The sequence below is a fragment of the Gymnodraco acuticeps genome, unplaced genomic scaffold (genome assembly GCF_902827175.1).
Source record: "Gymnodraco acuticeps unplaced genomic scaffold, fGymAcu1.1, whole genome shotgun sequence".
NCBI classification, from domain to species: domain Eukaryota; kingdom Metazoa; phylum Chordata; class Actinopteri; order Perciformes; family Bathydraconidae; genus Gymnodraco; species Gymnodraco acuticeps.
Genome location: NW_022990887.1, coordinates 211,834 through 230,013, shown reverse-complemented (window position 1 = coordinate 230,013; position 18,180 = coordinate 211,834). Strand labels below are relative to the sequence as shown.

The 18,180-nt window shown below is 40.2% G+C and overlaps 1 protein-coding gene across 1 annotated transcript; it reads left to right on the top strand.

Annotated features, from left to right (window-relative positions):
• Positions 1-787: 787 nt before the first annotated feature.
• Positions 788-17,633, top strand: LOC117557620 (rab GDP dissociation inhibitor beta-like). The gene is made up of 10 exons (XM_034233520.1): positions 788-1,091; positions 7,386-7,493; positions 10,292-10,391; positions 10,833-10,967; positions 13,563-13,761; positions 13,852-13,983; positions 14,208-14,307; positions 14,381-14,552; positions 14,970-15,169; positions 16,534-17,633. Exons 1-10 carry the CDS (start codon positions 1,047-1,049, stop codon positions 16,681-16,683), a joined length of 1,341 nt encoding a protein of 446 aa, XP_034089411.1. The 5' UTR covers positions 788-1,046; the 3' UTR covers positions 16,684-17,633.
• The last annotated feature ends 547 nt before the right edge of the window (positions 17,634-18,180 follow it).

Below are 18,180 nucleotides of genomic sequence, written 5' to 3'. Positions count from 1 at the left end.
ACTTTACAGCTGTGTCAATCATTAATCTAGTCCACAGTGAAATGAGACTACATTGCATTTCCCATTGTTTCACTCCATTTCTAGGTGGAATTCCTCATGATGAATTTCTTCTAAAATAGGAGAAGGTATAGCCTCTGGAGCTCTGAAACCCGGCCATCACACACACCTTTGCTATCCAACATCCTCATTAATACACTGAATAAACGGGCAGTGTGTTAAGGAGACATTTCTGGAAAAAGATGTCTAGTAACACGCCTCAAAACAGAGATTTAAACGACAGTAAACAGGAAAAGTTTGGACATTTCTTCCTGTCAAAACGGCAGCTGGATCCAACCAAAAAAGAAAAGTATATTAAGTCGAGAGACACTTTACAGTTTACACAGACACTGAAATGTAGAAATACATTAAAGATATATAATGTGTGTTCTGTTTTTTATTTATACATTCATTTATTTATTTCCATATTTATTCTTGTATTTATTTATTCCTGTATATATTCCCACATTTATTTTTCACATTTCTTTATTCTTGTATTTTTGTGTTCCTTTCTGTTTTCATTCCTTTATTTATTCCTGTATTTATGCATTCATTTAATTTGCACTTGTGTCATGTTCTGTCCTCCATACCTGTGTGCTTGTTGCTGTATAAAGAAAAAACATCACAGCAAGACCTATAGTTGGGGGTTCATTATTTAAAAACACTATGGTGGTCCAGAGGTCTATGCATTTTTCATGCAGGCGCTTTCGGTTCACCTAGGGGACGGGGAGGGACACATTTTGTCTTCTCATACGCTGTTAAATCTCGAGAAATTGTCCCCACCACTTTTTCAACGCCCATGCAGACAACTAAAGCATATAAAATAAATACGAGTGAAGTATATTCTGTCTGCCCTCTTGCCTCCCTGCCTCTCGTTTGATTGACAGGCCCAGGCCCCGCCCACAAGAGGCGCCTGACGCTGAGCCGCAGCCCCTCTCATTTCCAGACCCGTTGATCTCCATTTTCTTCTTTCTCGATATTCAGCAGCAGAGTCGTAAAAGACTTGAAAAATGAATGAAGAGTACGACGTTATCGTGTTGGGCACCGGACTCACGGTAAGGAAGTATTCTAGCTGTTGTTTATCAGCGCAGGAAGTGATTTGCAACCTGTTACCAACGGCAGTTAGCTTCCAACGTCTTAGCTTCGAGCTAACTGGGCCTAATCAGTAGAGCTAAGTAGCTAGCTTAGATGCTAACCTAAACGAATAGGAACTGGGAGCAGGGAAGATAACTGCTAGCATTATGCTACCAGTGAAGATTAACGACACCAAGTTACATGTCAACTGACACAATAACACATCAACTCTCACTGTATTGCTGTGTCTATTATGTATTATGTTGTTAAATACAGCTATTTTAGCGTTTTTTCTTAAATGAATCTTCAGGCTCCCCGTCAAGATAATCGGATGATTCGTCTGCTAAAGTGAGCCGAGCTAAATTAAGCTAGCCTGCTAACAACAGAATAGCGACGTGTCAGCTTCACCGGTTAATCTCCAGGGTACAGTAAACACCCTTTTTCAAACATTAGGGTCATTTCATGAAAGCTAAGTAATACTAGTAGTAAAATCGTGACACCATATGTAGCTATGTTACGTTTTTGTTCCGCTCCTGTCAGTGCGGTGGACTCAACAGGCTGGGGAGTACAATTATGTCTAGATAGATGGATCGATACTTTATTAGCATTTGGACAGTCAATCTACAATAATTACAACATTACTTGAATAAAATAAAGATATACGTAACATCAATAATGTAAAAAACAATATATACATATTCTCAGTAATAAAAAAAACTATTTTCAGAATAATATGGAACAGTCTCAATTAATATACCAATCTGTACGTTAGTTGACTAATTGTTACATTATGAATACCTTTTAAAAAAATAAATAAAAACATTTTAATTACGTCCGCACAGTGTATAAACAAGGTTTTACACTACGACAAATTGCAATATAATATAGCAATGAGAAGCATATACAACTGAGACAATAGTTTGCACTGATTCTATGTACAAAGAGGAAGAACGATTAGCAATGTGTTGTTAATCTGTTGAGATTGAACTCCATGTGTCCTACTAACTTCTGATATCGTTTGATTTAAGGTTTTTTGTGGGCTATTCCCATTCACTTTGTCAGAATTCACCATGCAATAGAAAGGGTACTGTCTGACAGAAAGGGGGCTGGTTAAGTTTCTAGGAATGCTGCGGATTTAACTCACATTTCGGTGTGGTTCCACTAAGACTGAGGAACCGAAAGTACAGTCCTCTGTGAGTTCAGTGAACCGAGAAATACACTGACTTCCTGCCAGGTTAAAAAGCCCTGCAGACCGTTTGTAAAATGTAGTTTCACATGGTTTTAGTTTTTCTATTAAAGCAATTTACTATTGTACAGATGGCTTCATAATAACTTAGATACACAAACTTCCAATATGATATATTAGTGACGCACTCGTTTTGTATCCTTCGATGCCATCAATTCCACCTTTTTTAATGTTATCGGGTTAAACGATTGGGGGATTGGGTTTCCCATCTGTCCACTTCTAATGACACATCAGGGGAGTGGCTTGGCACAGGAAATCAAACTGTACCTAAATGCAGTCTGGTGCACATTTTGATGCTCTCATGGTGATCCACAGTAAGCAGCTTTTTGTCTGAAGACGAGAGAAGCATTTCAGTGATCGAGGAGGCCGTGCTACTACCAAGGGAGAACTAGCATTAGTGCAGTGGAATACAGTAATGCATTCAAAACGTGTAAAACAAGACGTATAAATAAAGACATCACATTGGGCTTTAGAAAATCAGTTGTTGCTTATCTTTGTCTATTTGTATCTATGTAAACTGTATGTTAAGGAAACGAACACAATGCTTGCATTCATTGGAGATCATAAAGATTAGCTTGTCTAGAAATGTAAGGCATGAGACATCAAGTGATCAATGACAACAAAGACCTACGAAATGTAAAGATTTGCATTACTGTCATACAGATATCATTACTAATATAGACACTGCTAGAACATGTTGTCTTAAGAATTTAAATTCCTTTTAATCGAACACATTCCTCTCTAATTTAATAAACCCCTCGGATTGTTGTGCATGTGTAACTTTATCTGCTGTGTTGCAAAGAGATGTTTTATCACAAAACAGATTGTTTTTGACCTGAAACACTCAGAAGTGTTCAGAAGTGTTCCAGTGTTGTAAAAAAACGTGTATAGTCTTGCTGTGATCGTGATTTCCTGTCATGTGATTTTTCAAGTTTTTGGACTGCAGAGATAGTGGTTGTGTTCTTGTTGGACTTTGCCGCGTCTCATCCTCTCCGATTTTTTAAAATGGGTTTTAAGAGTTACAAATTGAACTGAGACGTAGCCTTTGGTCCCAATGTGTTCTACTCCGTTAGCTTTCTGTCTGACTGTACACAGTGTGTTTTCCTCTCCGTCAGCATGGCCGCTGCTATCTCGCTGAGGTAGTGATGACAACGCGGCGCTGCCTCTGGCTCCGTGTCAAAGCCTGTAGTTACACAAGCAGCTGTAGCTCGGCTTCAGTCGTCACGCCAAATGAATGACAGTGACACATCACTCCTTAAAGTCAATGTCATTGCAAGATCCTACAATAGGTACAATCCAACTTCACTGGGGCATGCTGTGTTTCGGGAGAGCACCTATGCAGAAACTAAGCTAGGATGTTGCAGGATGTACAGTAGTAGGTATGTCACTGAGAGGGGCAATTAAGTTTGCCATTAATCCTTACACTGTTTTCAAACAACATCACTACTCATGGTCACAAGGGAACAAAGTAGTGTCTCCAACTTATGGGTGATGCTGTGTTAGGCTTAGATAACAGCATTGTTAAGTTCTTTGCATGTTACACTGTGCAGGCTGCCCTGCTGCCGGATATAATGGTCATACAGGTCAATAATTAGTGCCCATAAAAAAGCACAAACTACAAGCACATGAACAAAAACATCCGTCTATGTCCCTCACACATGTTAGGAAAAAAGCAGAAACTCAGTAATGAAGCTTTGGCAGAGGAGCATGCGATTTTTAAAAAGATAAATCCAAAGAAAAAGGAGGATATTGTAAAGCCAACAGAAGGATTCACTAACCATGGATTAGCAAAATGAGTTTAAGACTAATGTGCTATTTAGCTTGCCACTGCATCCTGCACCCTACGTTACGTTTTGACGTTATTTAAATATGACTATTGTCTATTACAGCTTTCATTGAGATTGAAAACTTCACTTAAGTTATGTTTAAAATGCAAACCTTTTCTTTTATCCTTTTACAACTGCAGTTATTTGTCAGGGTTAGGGATGGGTACCGAGCCCCGGGGCTGAATGATTCAAGACCGTGGCGTGGTACCGTTAAGCTCCGACGTTATCGGTCTTTTTATCCGTACTGGAGACATGTAAAATATATGTATCTGTATTATTGCTACACAAACATTATATTGCAGTTTTAGTGTCGCCAGCTCCGTTTCTAATACGCAAGAAGACTGCAGAATCCATTCATTATCTTTAGTATTTTCGAGCTTTCCAATCCAGACGAGATCTCTCTCCCGTCTGTGTGCGAGGGGGCGGGGCAGTTTACACACACGCAGCTGCTACATGCAGCAACACACACACACACAGGAGATGGCTCTGTAGCCCCATCCACGAGGAACGTTTCCACGTCAGGTGTTCTGTATGCTAGCAGCAACACACAGGGTTAACTCTATGATACAAACATGGGTTAATGATTAGAGGAAACTGAGTTATTTATGTTGTTAAAGTTTGAGCTATTCTGTCATTAGATTATTTAATACCATTTGTTAAAACACTGTTGTTTCTTTTGAAGTGAAATATTATGTATTTAATTAAAATAAAAAGCAATGTTTGTTTTGTTCACAATTTGTTTAGTTCTCCAAAAGAACCGATATGAGTACCGTTAAAAGACCGGGTCGATAAGCGGTATCGATAAAAGTAGTAGTACCATTAAAACCTTAACAATACCCATCCTTAGTCAGTAGGGGTGTAACGGTTCACAAACATTTCGGTTCGGTACGTACCTCGGTTTTTTGGTCACGGTTCGGTTCGGTACGTTTTCGGTACAGCAGAATTTTTTTTCACAAAACAAAACATATATATATATATTTTTTTTATTATTATTAAACTGTGAATAATGTATTCACTCAAATAAATACAAAATATAATAAAATAAACATTAAGGTGCAGCATTTCGATGAACTGAAATAATCTGTATTTGAACTTTACTGTACTAGTACTCACAAAACATAAACTATTAGTTTTGGGTTTTTTATTTTTTATTAAACTGTGAATCTTCACTAAAAAAAATACAAAATAAAATAAACATTAAGGTGCAGCTTTTCGATGAACTGAAATAATCTGTATTTGAACTGAACTAGTACCTAAGCAGCCAGCTTGACATTAGGACTTGCTTGTCATTGTATTTTCATGTTGTTTAAAGAAAGATGAACTTGTCCACATTGCTTGCCGAAAGGGCAGATCTGCTGGCACTAACAATGTCTCCTGCTGTGGAGAACACCCTCTCTAGGGACAGAGGCAGCAGATACAGCCAGGTAGCGCTTTGCTAACATGGCAACATAAGGATATTTGGCGTTTGTAATAGCTTTGGCTCGGTCTGAACTCTTTGCGAGTGGTGGAGGCTTACATGCTAGCGGGAGTTGGGTTTGCACTTCAGTCTTTTTTCTTTTGGTACCGGTGATATTCACGTTCGGGTGATGCCTTTTCAAGAGTGTGCAAGTTTGATGTATTGCCAGCCGCGTAACCAATGTTAGTTGAACAATGCCGACAAACAGCTTTGGTTCGGTCCACCTGTCTTTGTCCGTCATCCTTGTACGTAACTGCGAAACCAAAATGTTCCCAAACCGGAGACTTCAATGATTCTGGAGGATTTTCGAGCTCAACTTTATCTGCGTTCGCCATTAATTTTCGACAGTTCCTAAAATTACTGACTACATTTGAACGCATCCCTCTGACCAGCTCTCATAGTATGCCTCTCATCCAATGAAATGACTTGCTCGCTCTATGACGCGTTGAACCCAATGTGAGCAAATTACTCTGAATGCTGCGACGCAGCACCTGAGATTACTTCCAAGAAGTTATTCACGTTCTCAATTTTTTACGTTTAACGTTATATTCGTTCGGTACACTTCGGTACACACCTGTACCGAACCGAAGGGCCCGTACCGAATAATTTCGGTACGGGTACGTGTACCGTTACACCCCTACTAGTCAGGGTTGCATTGAGGTTGTGTGCATGATCTTTCATTCATCATAATGTCATAAATGTGTAGCTATTTTTGGCCTCTTAAGAGTCATACCATTTCATGCGAATTAAAAGGAACAAATGCACTTCCTGTGTTTTATAACAAGCGACAGTGTCTTTACAAAGGGAGTGAAAGTCATGCTGCGGTGTAGTCACCTGAGACACATGTCATACCCTGTACTATCGTGTTGTAAGCTGTCATTATAGTAAAACTAGTAACGAGTCAAGTCCACACAGTCACATGATGCACACAGTAATCGCATTATTGCCTTTGGACTGTGTGAATTCCAGACTCTCGCAAACAGGTATTTTTCCCTCGTCATAACCCAGGCTCTGAGACGTACAGCCATGTGAAAGCTATAATCATCCTCCCAGCTCCACACAAGCATGTCTGACATTATGTTGGTATTGGGTGTGTCCAGTGTTTCCGCCAGACCAGGGCTGAGAGGGCGTCCACAGCGGGGGGGGGTGCTTGAATTTTGACTTGAGCCGTCCCTTATAGATGCTGTCTTTTTACGTTAGTGAGCCGGATCATTTGGCTCGGCTCTCTTAAAGCGCCGGCTGTTTCGGCTCCCAAACCCCCTCCAGCAGCCGGATGTCCTTGTCCTTTTTCCTTTTCGTTATTTCAAGCGATAAAAACTCTCGATCTTCTCTCGAATCATTAATATGTTTGGACGCCCTCGAGAGACTTACAAATGGTTTAATATATTGTCAAAACCAACCAGTTTTATTCCAGGAACACCCTTTAAGCCAACCTTTAGGGGATTTCATTTAAGGCAATTTAACAAACGGGAAACTCGAGCTGGCTCTATAGAAGATTTACAATAAAACAAGTGTTGAAGACAGTTAAAGCTTGTGTGGCAGTGGTGCTGATCTGATGATGAGCTATGATTTGGAGCCTGTAGCTATATTTATGAAGGGGTTGTTGTTAATCCTGCTGCGTGTGAATTAATAACAATTAAATCAATATTAATCTTAAGTGCCGTAATGACACATGCAGTGTTATTAGGAGGATTTCCCCAGCATCCCTTGGGTCTCGGTCTAACTCCTCTTCTGTCTCCTCCAACAGGAATGCATTTTATCAGGCATCATGTCGGTGAAGGGGAAGAAGGTCCTGCACATGGACCGTAACTCCTACTATGGAGCGGAGAGTGCCTCCATCACGCCTCTGGAAGATGTAAGTTTGAATATATATATATATATTTTTTTTAAACTTTGTCTATTGTGTTTTTTCAACAGCATACAGTTATTCTATCAGAGCATGTATCACAAGTAGGTAAATAAATCTTCACTTTATCAGGGGGTCCGCGGGGTCTTAAAAAGTATTAAAAGTTGATAAATCAATTTAGAGAAAATGAAGGCTATTAAAAAGTATTAAACAGCATTTTCTAAGGTATTACATTTTGTAGCTTGTTTTCAATAAGTATATAAATGGTCCAAAGAGGTTGGTCTCTACAGTCTGCCTGAATGTAATCATGGCGTAGGTGTGTAGTGTGATTCTGTGTAGTTTATTGATGGCATCCCGTTGGGTTTGACGTCATCTGAACAGGACATCGCACGCTCACTGCTTGATAGCGCGGAGGTCCGTTTACGCCGGTTGTTAAACAACATCGTTATGGGGAAATGCAAGTCTGCGTCCAAATGGTTGGAAGATAAGGAGGAAGGACAATCAATACTGTATATAGTCAATGTGAGGTAAAGTGTGTTGCCAAGGTAACCGGTTAAAACTCCAAGTGGAGATGAGGTCTTAAAATGTATGGAAAGGGTCTTAAAAGGTCTTACATCTGACTTCAGGATTCCTGCATAGACCCTGATTTATAGAAAAATAGGTAGAGTAACAATGTAAATGCTGCCAGGGCAAACAAAATCCCACACAGACAGAAGACAAACAGACGTACAAAAACAGACGTACACAAAATAAACAAACAAATAAATAGAAAACCAGTCAGCTAAAACAAAAATGTCAATAATAAACAATACATGTCAGTACGGCAGCACCTCCTCCCCGCGACAACCGCTCCAACATTTTAAAGTTTAATCAGGAATGTTTGGGAACTTCATCCTGTTAACAAGTTTGAGAAAAGGGCCCCAAAAGTTCATATTTGACTGCATGATATTTGACACATTTGTAGTATGTGACATTTTTTCCGCCTTTTTAATAGATTTTGTGTTAAAACCTGAAGGCTTTCCATGATTTAGACAGATTAGACTCCTGTCAGTGATGTACTTTAGCTTTAAGTCATTCACATTGCGAGGGAAAGCTACAGCCTTGAGGCCTGGCGTCTTTAAATGCTTTTGGCCGCAGAAGGGTGCTGTGGGATTTCTTCCCGGTGAAGCACGTGCTTTCAAGGTCGGAAAAAAACAAGTTTAGCCAACTTCTGAGTCAGAAGTTGGCTAAACTTGCGGGGTTGTGGTCAGAAGTTCTGACCAAATAAACAAACAGAAGTTCTGACCACAACCCCGCAAGAAATGTTCCATGAATTTCAAAACGTTGGCATAAGTTGTGCTGGTAATTCCATCATTTAGAGTGGCATCAGAGACGCGAAGAAGCTTTAGGATTTGGCAAACACGATTTGATTTATAAGCGGAGTTTAAACAGAATTTAAAACCTAGTCTTGTAGTGAAGTAGAACTGAAAGAATCAGCAGGAAATGAAAAGTCTATACATGTTTAATTAGAAAGAATGTCTACACAATAATATCCTTTCATTTCTACTTCCTCATTACTTACAACGCTTACAACAATACAGGTTATTCCGGTATATCTACTTTTTTATTTAAATTAGTTTTAAAGGGGACCTATCATGCAAAATGCACTTTCTGATGTCTTCTCTACATAAACATGTGTCCTCGGTGCGTCAGGGAACTCACGCAGCGTCAGAAAATAAAACCCTCTCTCTTTTCCTCCGTACCCAAATCTCTAAAAACGGGGGAACAACGGAGCTGATCCAGATTTGCGTCCGATATGACGTCATATCTGAAATGTGGACCCACGGCCCAATCAGAAACGTTGCTATCAGAAACAATGCCCGACTGTTTTGGACGTAATATGGTCTGTGTTTACATTAGCATCGCTAACACTCAGAGCTAACCTGTACTGGAGAGCATGTGTGTGAAGAAGCAGGAAGTAAAAAGGAACTCACCTTGTGGTATAACCGGCAAGAGAGAAAGCCTTTGAGCTCCAAACTGTTTCAGAGAGAATCCTTGATAATCCATGATATGGCGTTTCATCACGGCAGCATTTAGTTTAGACAGTAGCTGCCGGGTCCCGCATGAGCTCAGACCCCTCCTTTTATTTTTAAAGCTTTATACCCAAATCAGCACTTTTGAAACAGGAAGTGAAATAGAGGGATATGAGGCATGGCTAGGATGGGTTTGGTATTTTGAGCAAAACACTTCATAGACATGTTTTTAATATATTTGTATATATCTGAGACCTATGCTATTGCCTAAAAATAGCACTTTTAACTTCTGTTTCATCGCTCACTGCTGCATAGCAACCTAATTCAATTGTTCGCCGAATCATATAGCTTCCTCTCGGCCCTGCATCAAATGGTTTGGGAACCTTTGGTTTGCACTTAGGGGCAAATAATGTTTAGATGCGGTCAGTTCAGGCTCAATCAAACGATGCAGTGTTTTAGTTCCGGTAGCTTCTTTATAGATCTCTTTTCACTACGACTATTTCAATGTATTGTTTCCCCTCTCACACAGATGATGATGATGACTATGTTTATACTTAGGACGGTAGCCTCTAGCCGGAGATATGGCCGCATTTTACAATAAACTTCCGCTGGCTCGCTTAAAAACAAATATCGCGAATCGAATCGCAACATCTGTCAGAAAAATCACAATTAGATTATTTCCCCAAATCGTGCAGCCCTAGCGTCGCTAAAGAGTTTCCCTTTGAATGGTTACCACATCTGCTGTAACTGCCGCTGAAGCATGTGAGTCATGACGGTTTCTGTGTCTCCCTTCAGCTCTACAAGCGCTTCAGCCTGCCGGGGAAACCGAGTGAATCAATGGGGAAAGGCCGGGACTGGAACGTGGACCTGATCCCTAAATTCCTGATGGCCAACGGTATTACTGAGATCACACACAGCCTTATCTTGGGACATGAATGTAGGCTGTTATTGCTGCTTTATGGCAGAGTTGTTTTGAACCAGATTAGGCAAGGCAAGTTTATTTATATAGCACCTTTCAAACACAAGGCAATTCAAAGTGCTTTACAAAAAGGAAAGACATGAAGAGCATTAAGTGAAATTGGACCATTTCCCACGGCACACCTGACGATCTCTCCCAATGGTTGAAAATCACTTCTATATGGTTTTAGCAACCTTTAGTATATGAAACATCTTCAAATAAAAGCAGGAACCACCTGCCACAGTTACTACGGCAATATCATTAAAGTGTCTTTATGACATTGGTGTTGATATTAGATAAATGTTTCATGCATAGAGCAATATCCTAACTTTATGTGTTTGTGAAAGTAACGCTGATGTCTGCATCTTCTTCCCTCAGGCCAGCTGGTGCGCATGCTGCTCATCACGAAGGTGACCAAGTACCTGGACTTCAAAGTGATTGAGGGCAGCTATGTGTACAAGAAGGGCAAAATCTATAAAGTCCCCTCCACTGAGGCTGAGGCTCTGTCATCAAGTAAGTAATCTGAGGATCAACTAAACGGGGGTTTTAAAAAGAATGTGTGAACGTCTTGAAGCCGTCAGGGAATAGTTTGTTATTTATAAGCTGCGTTTGTGTCTTTCTATAGTTACACTTCACAACCCTTCACATTATTAGAAGCTGGTTGCATGTAGCAATGGGCGCTTTCACACCGGAGTACTTTTCCCAGTATAGTTCCGATATAGTTCCGAAAATGTGCGTTCACACCAACTTAGTTCATGAGAACCTTTCACCCCCTTTCAGTCCCTGCTAGAGAGCAGGTACTTTCGTGGGAGGAAAAGGTTCCCATTTCTGATTGGCTGGGCGGATTGCAAACCACGCCCCGTAACACTCCCAAAAAGTTTTGTGAAGCCGCCATTTTATTTTCCTCACATTAGCATTATTAGCATTAGCCCAGCGCAGAAACCCAGAGAGACTAACTTATGGCAACACAAAATAAAACATGGGAGCGGTGGAGATGAGGAGGTGTCGGCGTTTCTGGCCGTGGGCTTCGGGTGGCAGTATACGCCGTGAAGTTGTTTGCGGCCTGCCAGTAAACCCAAAGCTAGGGCTGGGCGATTTGGCCTAAAAATAAAACCTCGATTTTTTCTAACTAATGGACGATTTTCGATTTAAACCTCGATTTTTTTTCTGAAATGATATGGATCCTCCTGGATGTGGTGAGTTAAGTATGGCGAGTAAAAAGAAGAATAAAACAGATGGTTGGAGTAAAGATGCGAGGACTTGACATTTTATTTTGGGATCATCCACATTTCCAACAAAGGTTCACGGATGAAAAAAATGCCAATACTGAATCTGATGTTAGAAATGTTGACTGCATCTGGTTTCATTTCAATTTCAACATTTCTATTATTTCCAAATGCACCTGCATGGAAAGAAAACCTATTAAATATCACTGTCCAGAATAATTTGGGTTGCATATTTAGTTATGTGAGAAAAATATACATTATACACTTTTGTCAATCATTTCAACAAATCATATCTCAAAGAAAATTAAAAGAAAGTATAAAGCCTCATATATCTTTGAAAATGTAAAACTGTTTTATGAAATATGTTTTTGTTATGTTCCAATACAAAATATAAAGGCTATAGGTCATCAGTTAAACATTTAAAAAAATAAAATATATATTGTTATATGTTTTTAATATAATAGTGAAATAGAAAAAACATGTCCAAAATAAATCAGGTTACAGGATGTTGATTTCAGGAAAGGTAATATTGGGGTTTGTTATAGCTTGCAGGAAGTTAACCATTAGAATAATTGCAATGCATGAATTCCAGGTTAGTCTTGCTGTTGGCATCAAACAAAAAAATCACTTCAGACTGGTTTCATCATTTAAAAATATCATCATGTTGAATGATACAAATACAACAAATAATGATAATAAAAAAATACCCTCAAACAAAATAACATCCCTTTAACTTTCTAGGAAGTTTTCTACAGGTTTTTCGCGAGGAAGACAAGCCTGTCTACTGCCTCTGGCTTGAGGCATGCTCTTTGGCATGTTACAATATTACCCCCCGTATTGAAAACCCTCTCCGAAGGGGCACTTGTGGCAGGAATGGAGAGATATTTCTTGGCCAGATAACTCAGTCTTGGGAAGTTAGCTTCATGTAGCTTCCACCACTGCATGTCTCTGTCGCAGGTGCTGGAATAAGTTGGTTGTGTTCCCATGTTTTGCAGCGATCGTCTTTCTACAGACCTTACACAGAACAGTTGTTTGTTCTATGTCTGACTGCTTGTACCCGAACCACTTCCATACAACTGAACTTACTGAAGTGGTACCTTTTTTAGGAATGAGTTCTTCTTCATCTGTGTTCGTGGACATTTTTATGCTACGTCTGTCGTAGTGATGTGTCGGTCGCGAACTATTTAAGTGAACGACGGGAGCCGGCTCTCGCCCGCGAACGAGCCGTTTTTTTTGCGGAGGGATCGGCATGAAGGCACATTATGCAATGTGCAATGTGCACATTATCCCGCTTATTACATGGCCAAATTCTCAGCAAAGTAACGACATGACTCCCAATATTAATTGAAATGCTTTTATGGATTTAGAAAATGATTTTATTGATTTAAAAAATAGTTTTGTATTGATTTAAATTGACATGCATCCGCTAAGAAAAATAGTGCGTTGTTACTGTTTGAACTAATGTAGCAACGGCAGGAACTTGATTACAGATCCAAAAAAAAATCGCGGTTTTTCGGTTTAGCCATTTCACAAACCGTAGGAAAGTAAAAATGCGATTAATCGTGAAAACCGAAAAAATCGCCCAGCCCTACCCAAAGCAGAAGAAGAAGTGACGTCAGCGGCTTCATTTGCCTAATCCACCCTCAGGGACTTCGATCTGCTCTTTAGTTCATCAGTACTTAGTTCATCAGAACTTAGTTCATCAGTACTTAGTTCATCAGTACTTAGTTCATCAGTACTTAGTTCATCAGTACTTAGTTCATCAGAACTAAAGAATTAACTAAGTACGGCAAAGTACTTGGTGTGAAAGCGCCTAATGCTGTTGTAAATTGTTGTTGATTGTTGTAAATCAACTCAAGTTCAAACTCTTGCTTTCCTAAAGGTCTGATGGGCTTATTTGAGAAAAGGCGCTTTAAAAACTTCCTTCAGTTTGTCGCTAAGTATGACCCGGAAGACCCCAAAACCATGGAAGGCATCGACCCCACAAAGACTCCAATGAGGGACGTTTTTGCGAAGTTCAGTCTGGGTCAGGATGTCATGGACTTCACTGGCCACTCCCTGGCCCTCCACCGCACAGACGAGTCAGTTTCCTTTCTTGTGGTTTGTTATTTTATTATATAATTGCATGTGTTGGATGGAGTTTTATCTGTTCTCCGTCTCTCTCCACTTAGCTACCTGGATCAACCTTGCCTCGATACGATAAAAAGGATCAAGCTTTACAGCGAGTCTCTGGCCATGCATGGAAAGAGCCCATACCTCTACCCACTGTACGGCCTGGGAGAGCTTCCACAAGGGTTTGCCAGGTAAGGGACTCTTCCTTAGTCACAGATGTGTAATATTTGTGTATACAACAAGCTGCTAAATGGCGGCAAAGTCTGGGGGAATCCGATATATTTGATATCGCAGCGTTGTTAATCGTTTAGCTGCACTGCTGTTAAATGCAAATAAAGAAATCTCCCTATCTATTATCAGATCCAACGTTTGTGTTTAATAACTAATAGTGTACCACGGTGTGTTATCATTCCAGGCTGAGTGCCATCTACGGCGGGACGTATATGTTGAACAAGCCCATCGAGGAGATCGTGGTGGAGGATGGGAAGGTGGTGGGAGTCAAGTCTGAGGGAGAGGTGAGTATTTGACTCTCAAATATGTTTGAATTCCTGTTGGCAACCATCTGACCTCTGGCTGTTGCCCCCGCAGATCGCCAGGTGCAAGCAGCTGATCTGCGACCCGAGCTACGCTATGGACCGCGCCACCAAAGTGGGTCAGGTGATCCGAGCCATCTGCATCTTAAATCACCCCATCGCCAACACTGGTGACGTCAACTCCTGCCAGATCATCATCCCCCAGAGCCAGGTCGGCAGGAAGCATGGTGAGCGCACACAGGAAATGAGAGCATGTCTTTGACTTTACGCTTTTCATATCCGTAAATCACTTCTGAAGATAGTGTCCTTGTCATAGCGGAGTACTCTGTAGATGTCTAATTAAAATAGAAAGGTTGATTTGCAGATAAGGGAAAGGAAGCTTGAGCAAGGAGTGGTGTTTTATCAACCTACGATATTATTCTGTTCATTTAAATATTGAAAACTACGACAACAAATGTGTGAAGTCCATTGTGAACTTTTATATTCCTATCATCAGATATTACCCAGTTATGAGTGCATCGACTTCCAGCTAAACCAAATGAAATGCATCTTCATAATATCAAAATATTTTATAATAACCTTTTTAATTTACCCTAACCCTAACCAGCAGAGGGTAACCAGCAGATTTTGTTTTCAATGTACAGACATCTACGTTTGTCTGGTCTCCTTTGCTCACAACGTGGCCGCACAAGGTAAATATATCGCCATCATCAGCACCACAGTGGAAACAAGCGACCCTGAGAAGGAGATCGATTCAGCCCTGGAGCTAATCAAGCCCATCGAGCAGAAGTTTGTCAGCGTCAGTGACCAGTACGCACCAACTGACATGGGCACCGACAGCCAGGTACGATCCCTCTTCTACCGCTCGAGCAATCTGTCCTTTCCTGTTTGTTTCTTTACAACAGGCGTGAGCCTAACCCAGCCCGCGACCTCCTTTTATGTGGCCCCACAAGAGCTTGCAAAGAATATTATATACAATACAATTGGTGGAATTGTTGAATATTTGCTTTCAATGATTTGCCCTAGACTTCTGCTTTCAGACGTAGTTAATTATGAAGTTATTATTGTAACTGGTAATAATCAAATGCAGAGCCAATAATGTAATATAATACATTATTTAATATATATTTATATAGAGAAGCCAACTCCGGATAGACAGACACAGCCAAAACAAGATTCCCCTCCATTTTCTTACAGTGACGTCCTCAGCTTCTCTGTCATGTAAGAGGATTTTAAACTCGAAACGTTTGGCAGAGCAAAATCACCTTTTTTTGGGAACGGTTGAAAAAAACACTGGATGTCGGCTATAGAAAAGCTTGAGAACACAATTGACTGTATACCTGCTCAGGACTTGAGACAGAGCTTGCCTTTGAGACAATGGCCCAACCAATATAACAACACTCCTGTTGCACCTTAAAAACCTCGCTCAGGATTCCTGTTGGTTTCAGATTTCATCATGTGTGTCCACGTTTGCATAGTAAGTCAGCTCAACTGCTCAACTGCTCAATAAAAAGGATACTTTAGTATACCCTCCATCAAAGTAAGGCACTCACTGTAACAGAAGAATCGACCTGGCTTTTATTTAACAAGCATACCTCGTTACGTCTTTGCAGCACTTAAGCTTTGTTCCTGCTGTTGCGTGCGGGGCAGTGAACGTCAGCAAAAAACAACCCGCACAGGAAACACTTCTAAGATACGTTTCCTGCCACCTGTAAAAACAGAAAGCAGTTGCTAGGGAAACCTTTTTGTAATCTTTCGAAGCAAAGTTATTTTCTCTCACACACAAATGCAAAATTACACAAACACACACACAAGTACACACACACTTGCAAGCTTCCCCCAGACCAGTAATCCAAACGAAAATATCTTCCCTCCGTACTACTTTGATAATTTGCTGATAACCAATCAGATCGATGGATTCCAGAGAAGAGGAAACTTTGAAGGCCTTTGTCTCAAAACGACGACTCGGTGACAGTCGTTATATAATGTGACGTATTTTGCTCAATATTTGGAGAACAACAACAACAATCCTGATATCATTAGAAAGCTAGGAATCTCCTCTTTCCAGCAGTGCATACAACTCAAAATGTGTCTTCGGGTCAATGCGACTGATTTCGATGGAGCACGTCACAAATACAGTCTTGTAAAAATAAAATAATAACCACAACAAAATGCCTCTTTGACCGCTGTTTGTTTTTCCTCCTCTAGATGTTCATCTCTCGTACTTACGATGCCACGACTCACTTCGAGACCACCTGTGACGACATCAAAGACATCTACCAGAGGATGACCGGCTCAGAATTTGACTTTTCCGAGATGGAGCGCACGAAGCAAGACTGCTTCGGAGACGTAGAGTAGAGTCCGAGCATCCCCAACACTCCTGATTATCAAAGATGACGACGCTGCCGACAACTGAAATCTTACAATTCAAATTAGAAATCCTTCACAAAAATGTAATGGGCTGGCTGATCATCCAAGTACATGGCTTTTCCTCTTGAGGAAGCTCATGATATATCTAGAGATTTGTTATAGTTATTGTGGGATATTTTTCAGGGAGGGGGCTATGCTTTATCAAATCTCATTCTGTTGGATGTTGCACTAAACACTGGTTATGCCTAATATACAGTTAATACCCTACATACTTCTGCTTATCATGTTGATTTATAGTCCAAAGATGCCAAATGAAATGACGATTCATATTCAAAAGTATCTTACATAGTGGATATACGTTGGGGTGGGAGTGGGGGGGTTACATTTTTCTGTTATTGTAAAAGAAAAAAGCGTTTGGAAGTAAATATCTATACGTCAGTTATTGGTCTTTGCAAGTATTTGTTCATGTCAGGGTGAGGAAGGTGGCTTGGTTTTGTGCATCTGACAGCCATTAGAGAGGGTCCCTGTTCATATCAGCAGAACGAGGGGCAAGGGGTGATTGGATTAGATATCTTTGTGTCTTTTTAACCCCTTTTACTGTCTAGTCTCCAGCATAGCCAGACACAATAAAGACCAAGCCACAAAGGGTGACTGTAGCCCAGCGTAAACTACCCAAAGCTGTTCAAAACGGCTTTATATACACCATGATGCATTAGAGATACATTAGTTCCTGTATCATGCACAGTGATGGAAGAGCAGGTTAATGGGAAGTGTGGATGAGTGTATTTGCTTAAGAAGGACCAAATGTGTACTGCAGCAGTATTGAATTTATGAGAGCCCTGTGTGATATACTCTGTCTTCAAACCACTTAAAAGAAACGTCTTGGGCTCAAATGATTTCTGTACTGCAAAGTAAAAACAACTTTGTCAAAAATCAAAGCGTTGTTGGATCCATTTCTTCTTAGATTTCAGGTGTGTGTGTGTGTGTGTGTGTGTGTGTGGAGGGAAAAGTGAATGTGTGAATTGAACCACACATGTTCAATTAAGTAGCTTAAAATAATTAGTTGTATGTTTTAAGGTGTTCTTGTAACTCGCAACACTAGCCATCCGAAGAGTTGCATCCTACTCACATTCTAATTTTAGGGTGTAGAGTTTTTAAAACTGCATATCTGGTGGGTTTTAAAATGTATGATTGCTTCAGAAGTTTCCATCACAATGAATAGGTAACTCTTCAGTACTAGATATAAACATTGGTTAGTGGTTACTTCCCAGTGTTGTGTATGCTATTATTACAAATGACAAGAAAGCAAGTGGAAATATTAGGGAAGTGGGTGTTTAGCTGTGCAAAATGGGATGTTTTAATATATTAAAGATTTGAATAGTTCAGCTAAGCTATGAATATATACAGTATGTTTAAAACAACATTACTAGAAGTTGGGAATAAGTCAATTTCTCTCTCCAAGCAAAGGACAAATAAAGATGAGGG

Bases quoted from the DNA above. Each gene is read 5' to 3' on its own strand.
- LOC117557620 (XM_034233520.1), top strand. From the start codon at position 1,047: ATGAATGAAGAGTACGACGTTATCGTGTTGGGCACCGGACTCACG. The intron at 10,392-10,832 runs GTATTACTGAGA...TTCTTCCCTCAG, and splicing joins TAAATTCCTGATGGCCAACG to GCCAGCTGGTGCGCATGCTG. The intron at 10,968-13,562 runs GTAAGTAATCTG...GCTTTCCTAAAG, and splicing joins GGCTGAGGCTCTGTCATCAA to GTCTGATGGGCTTATTTGAG.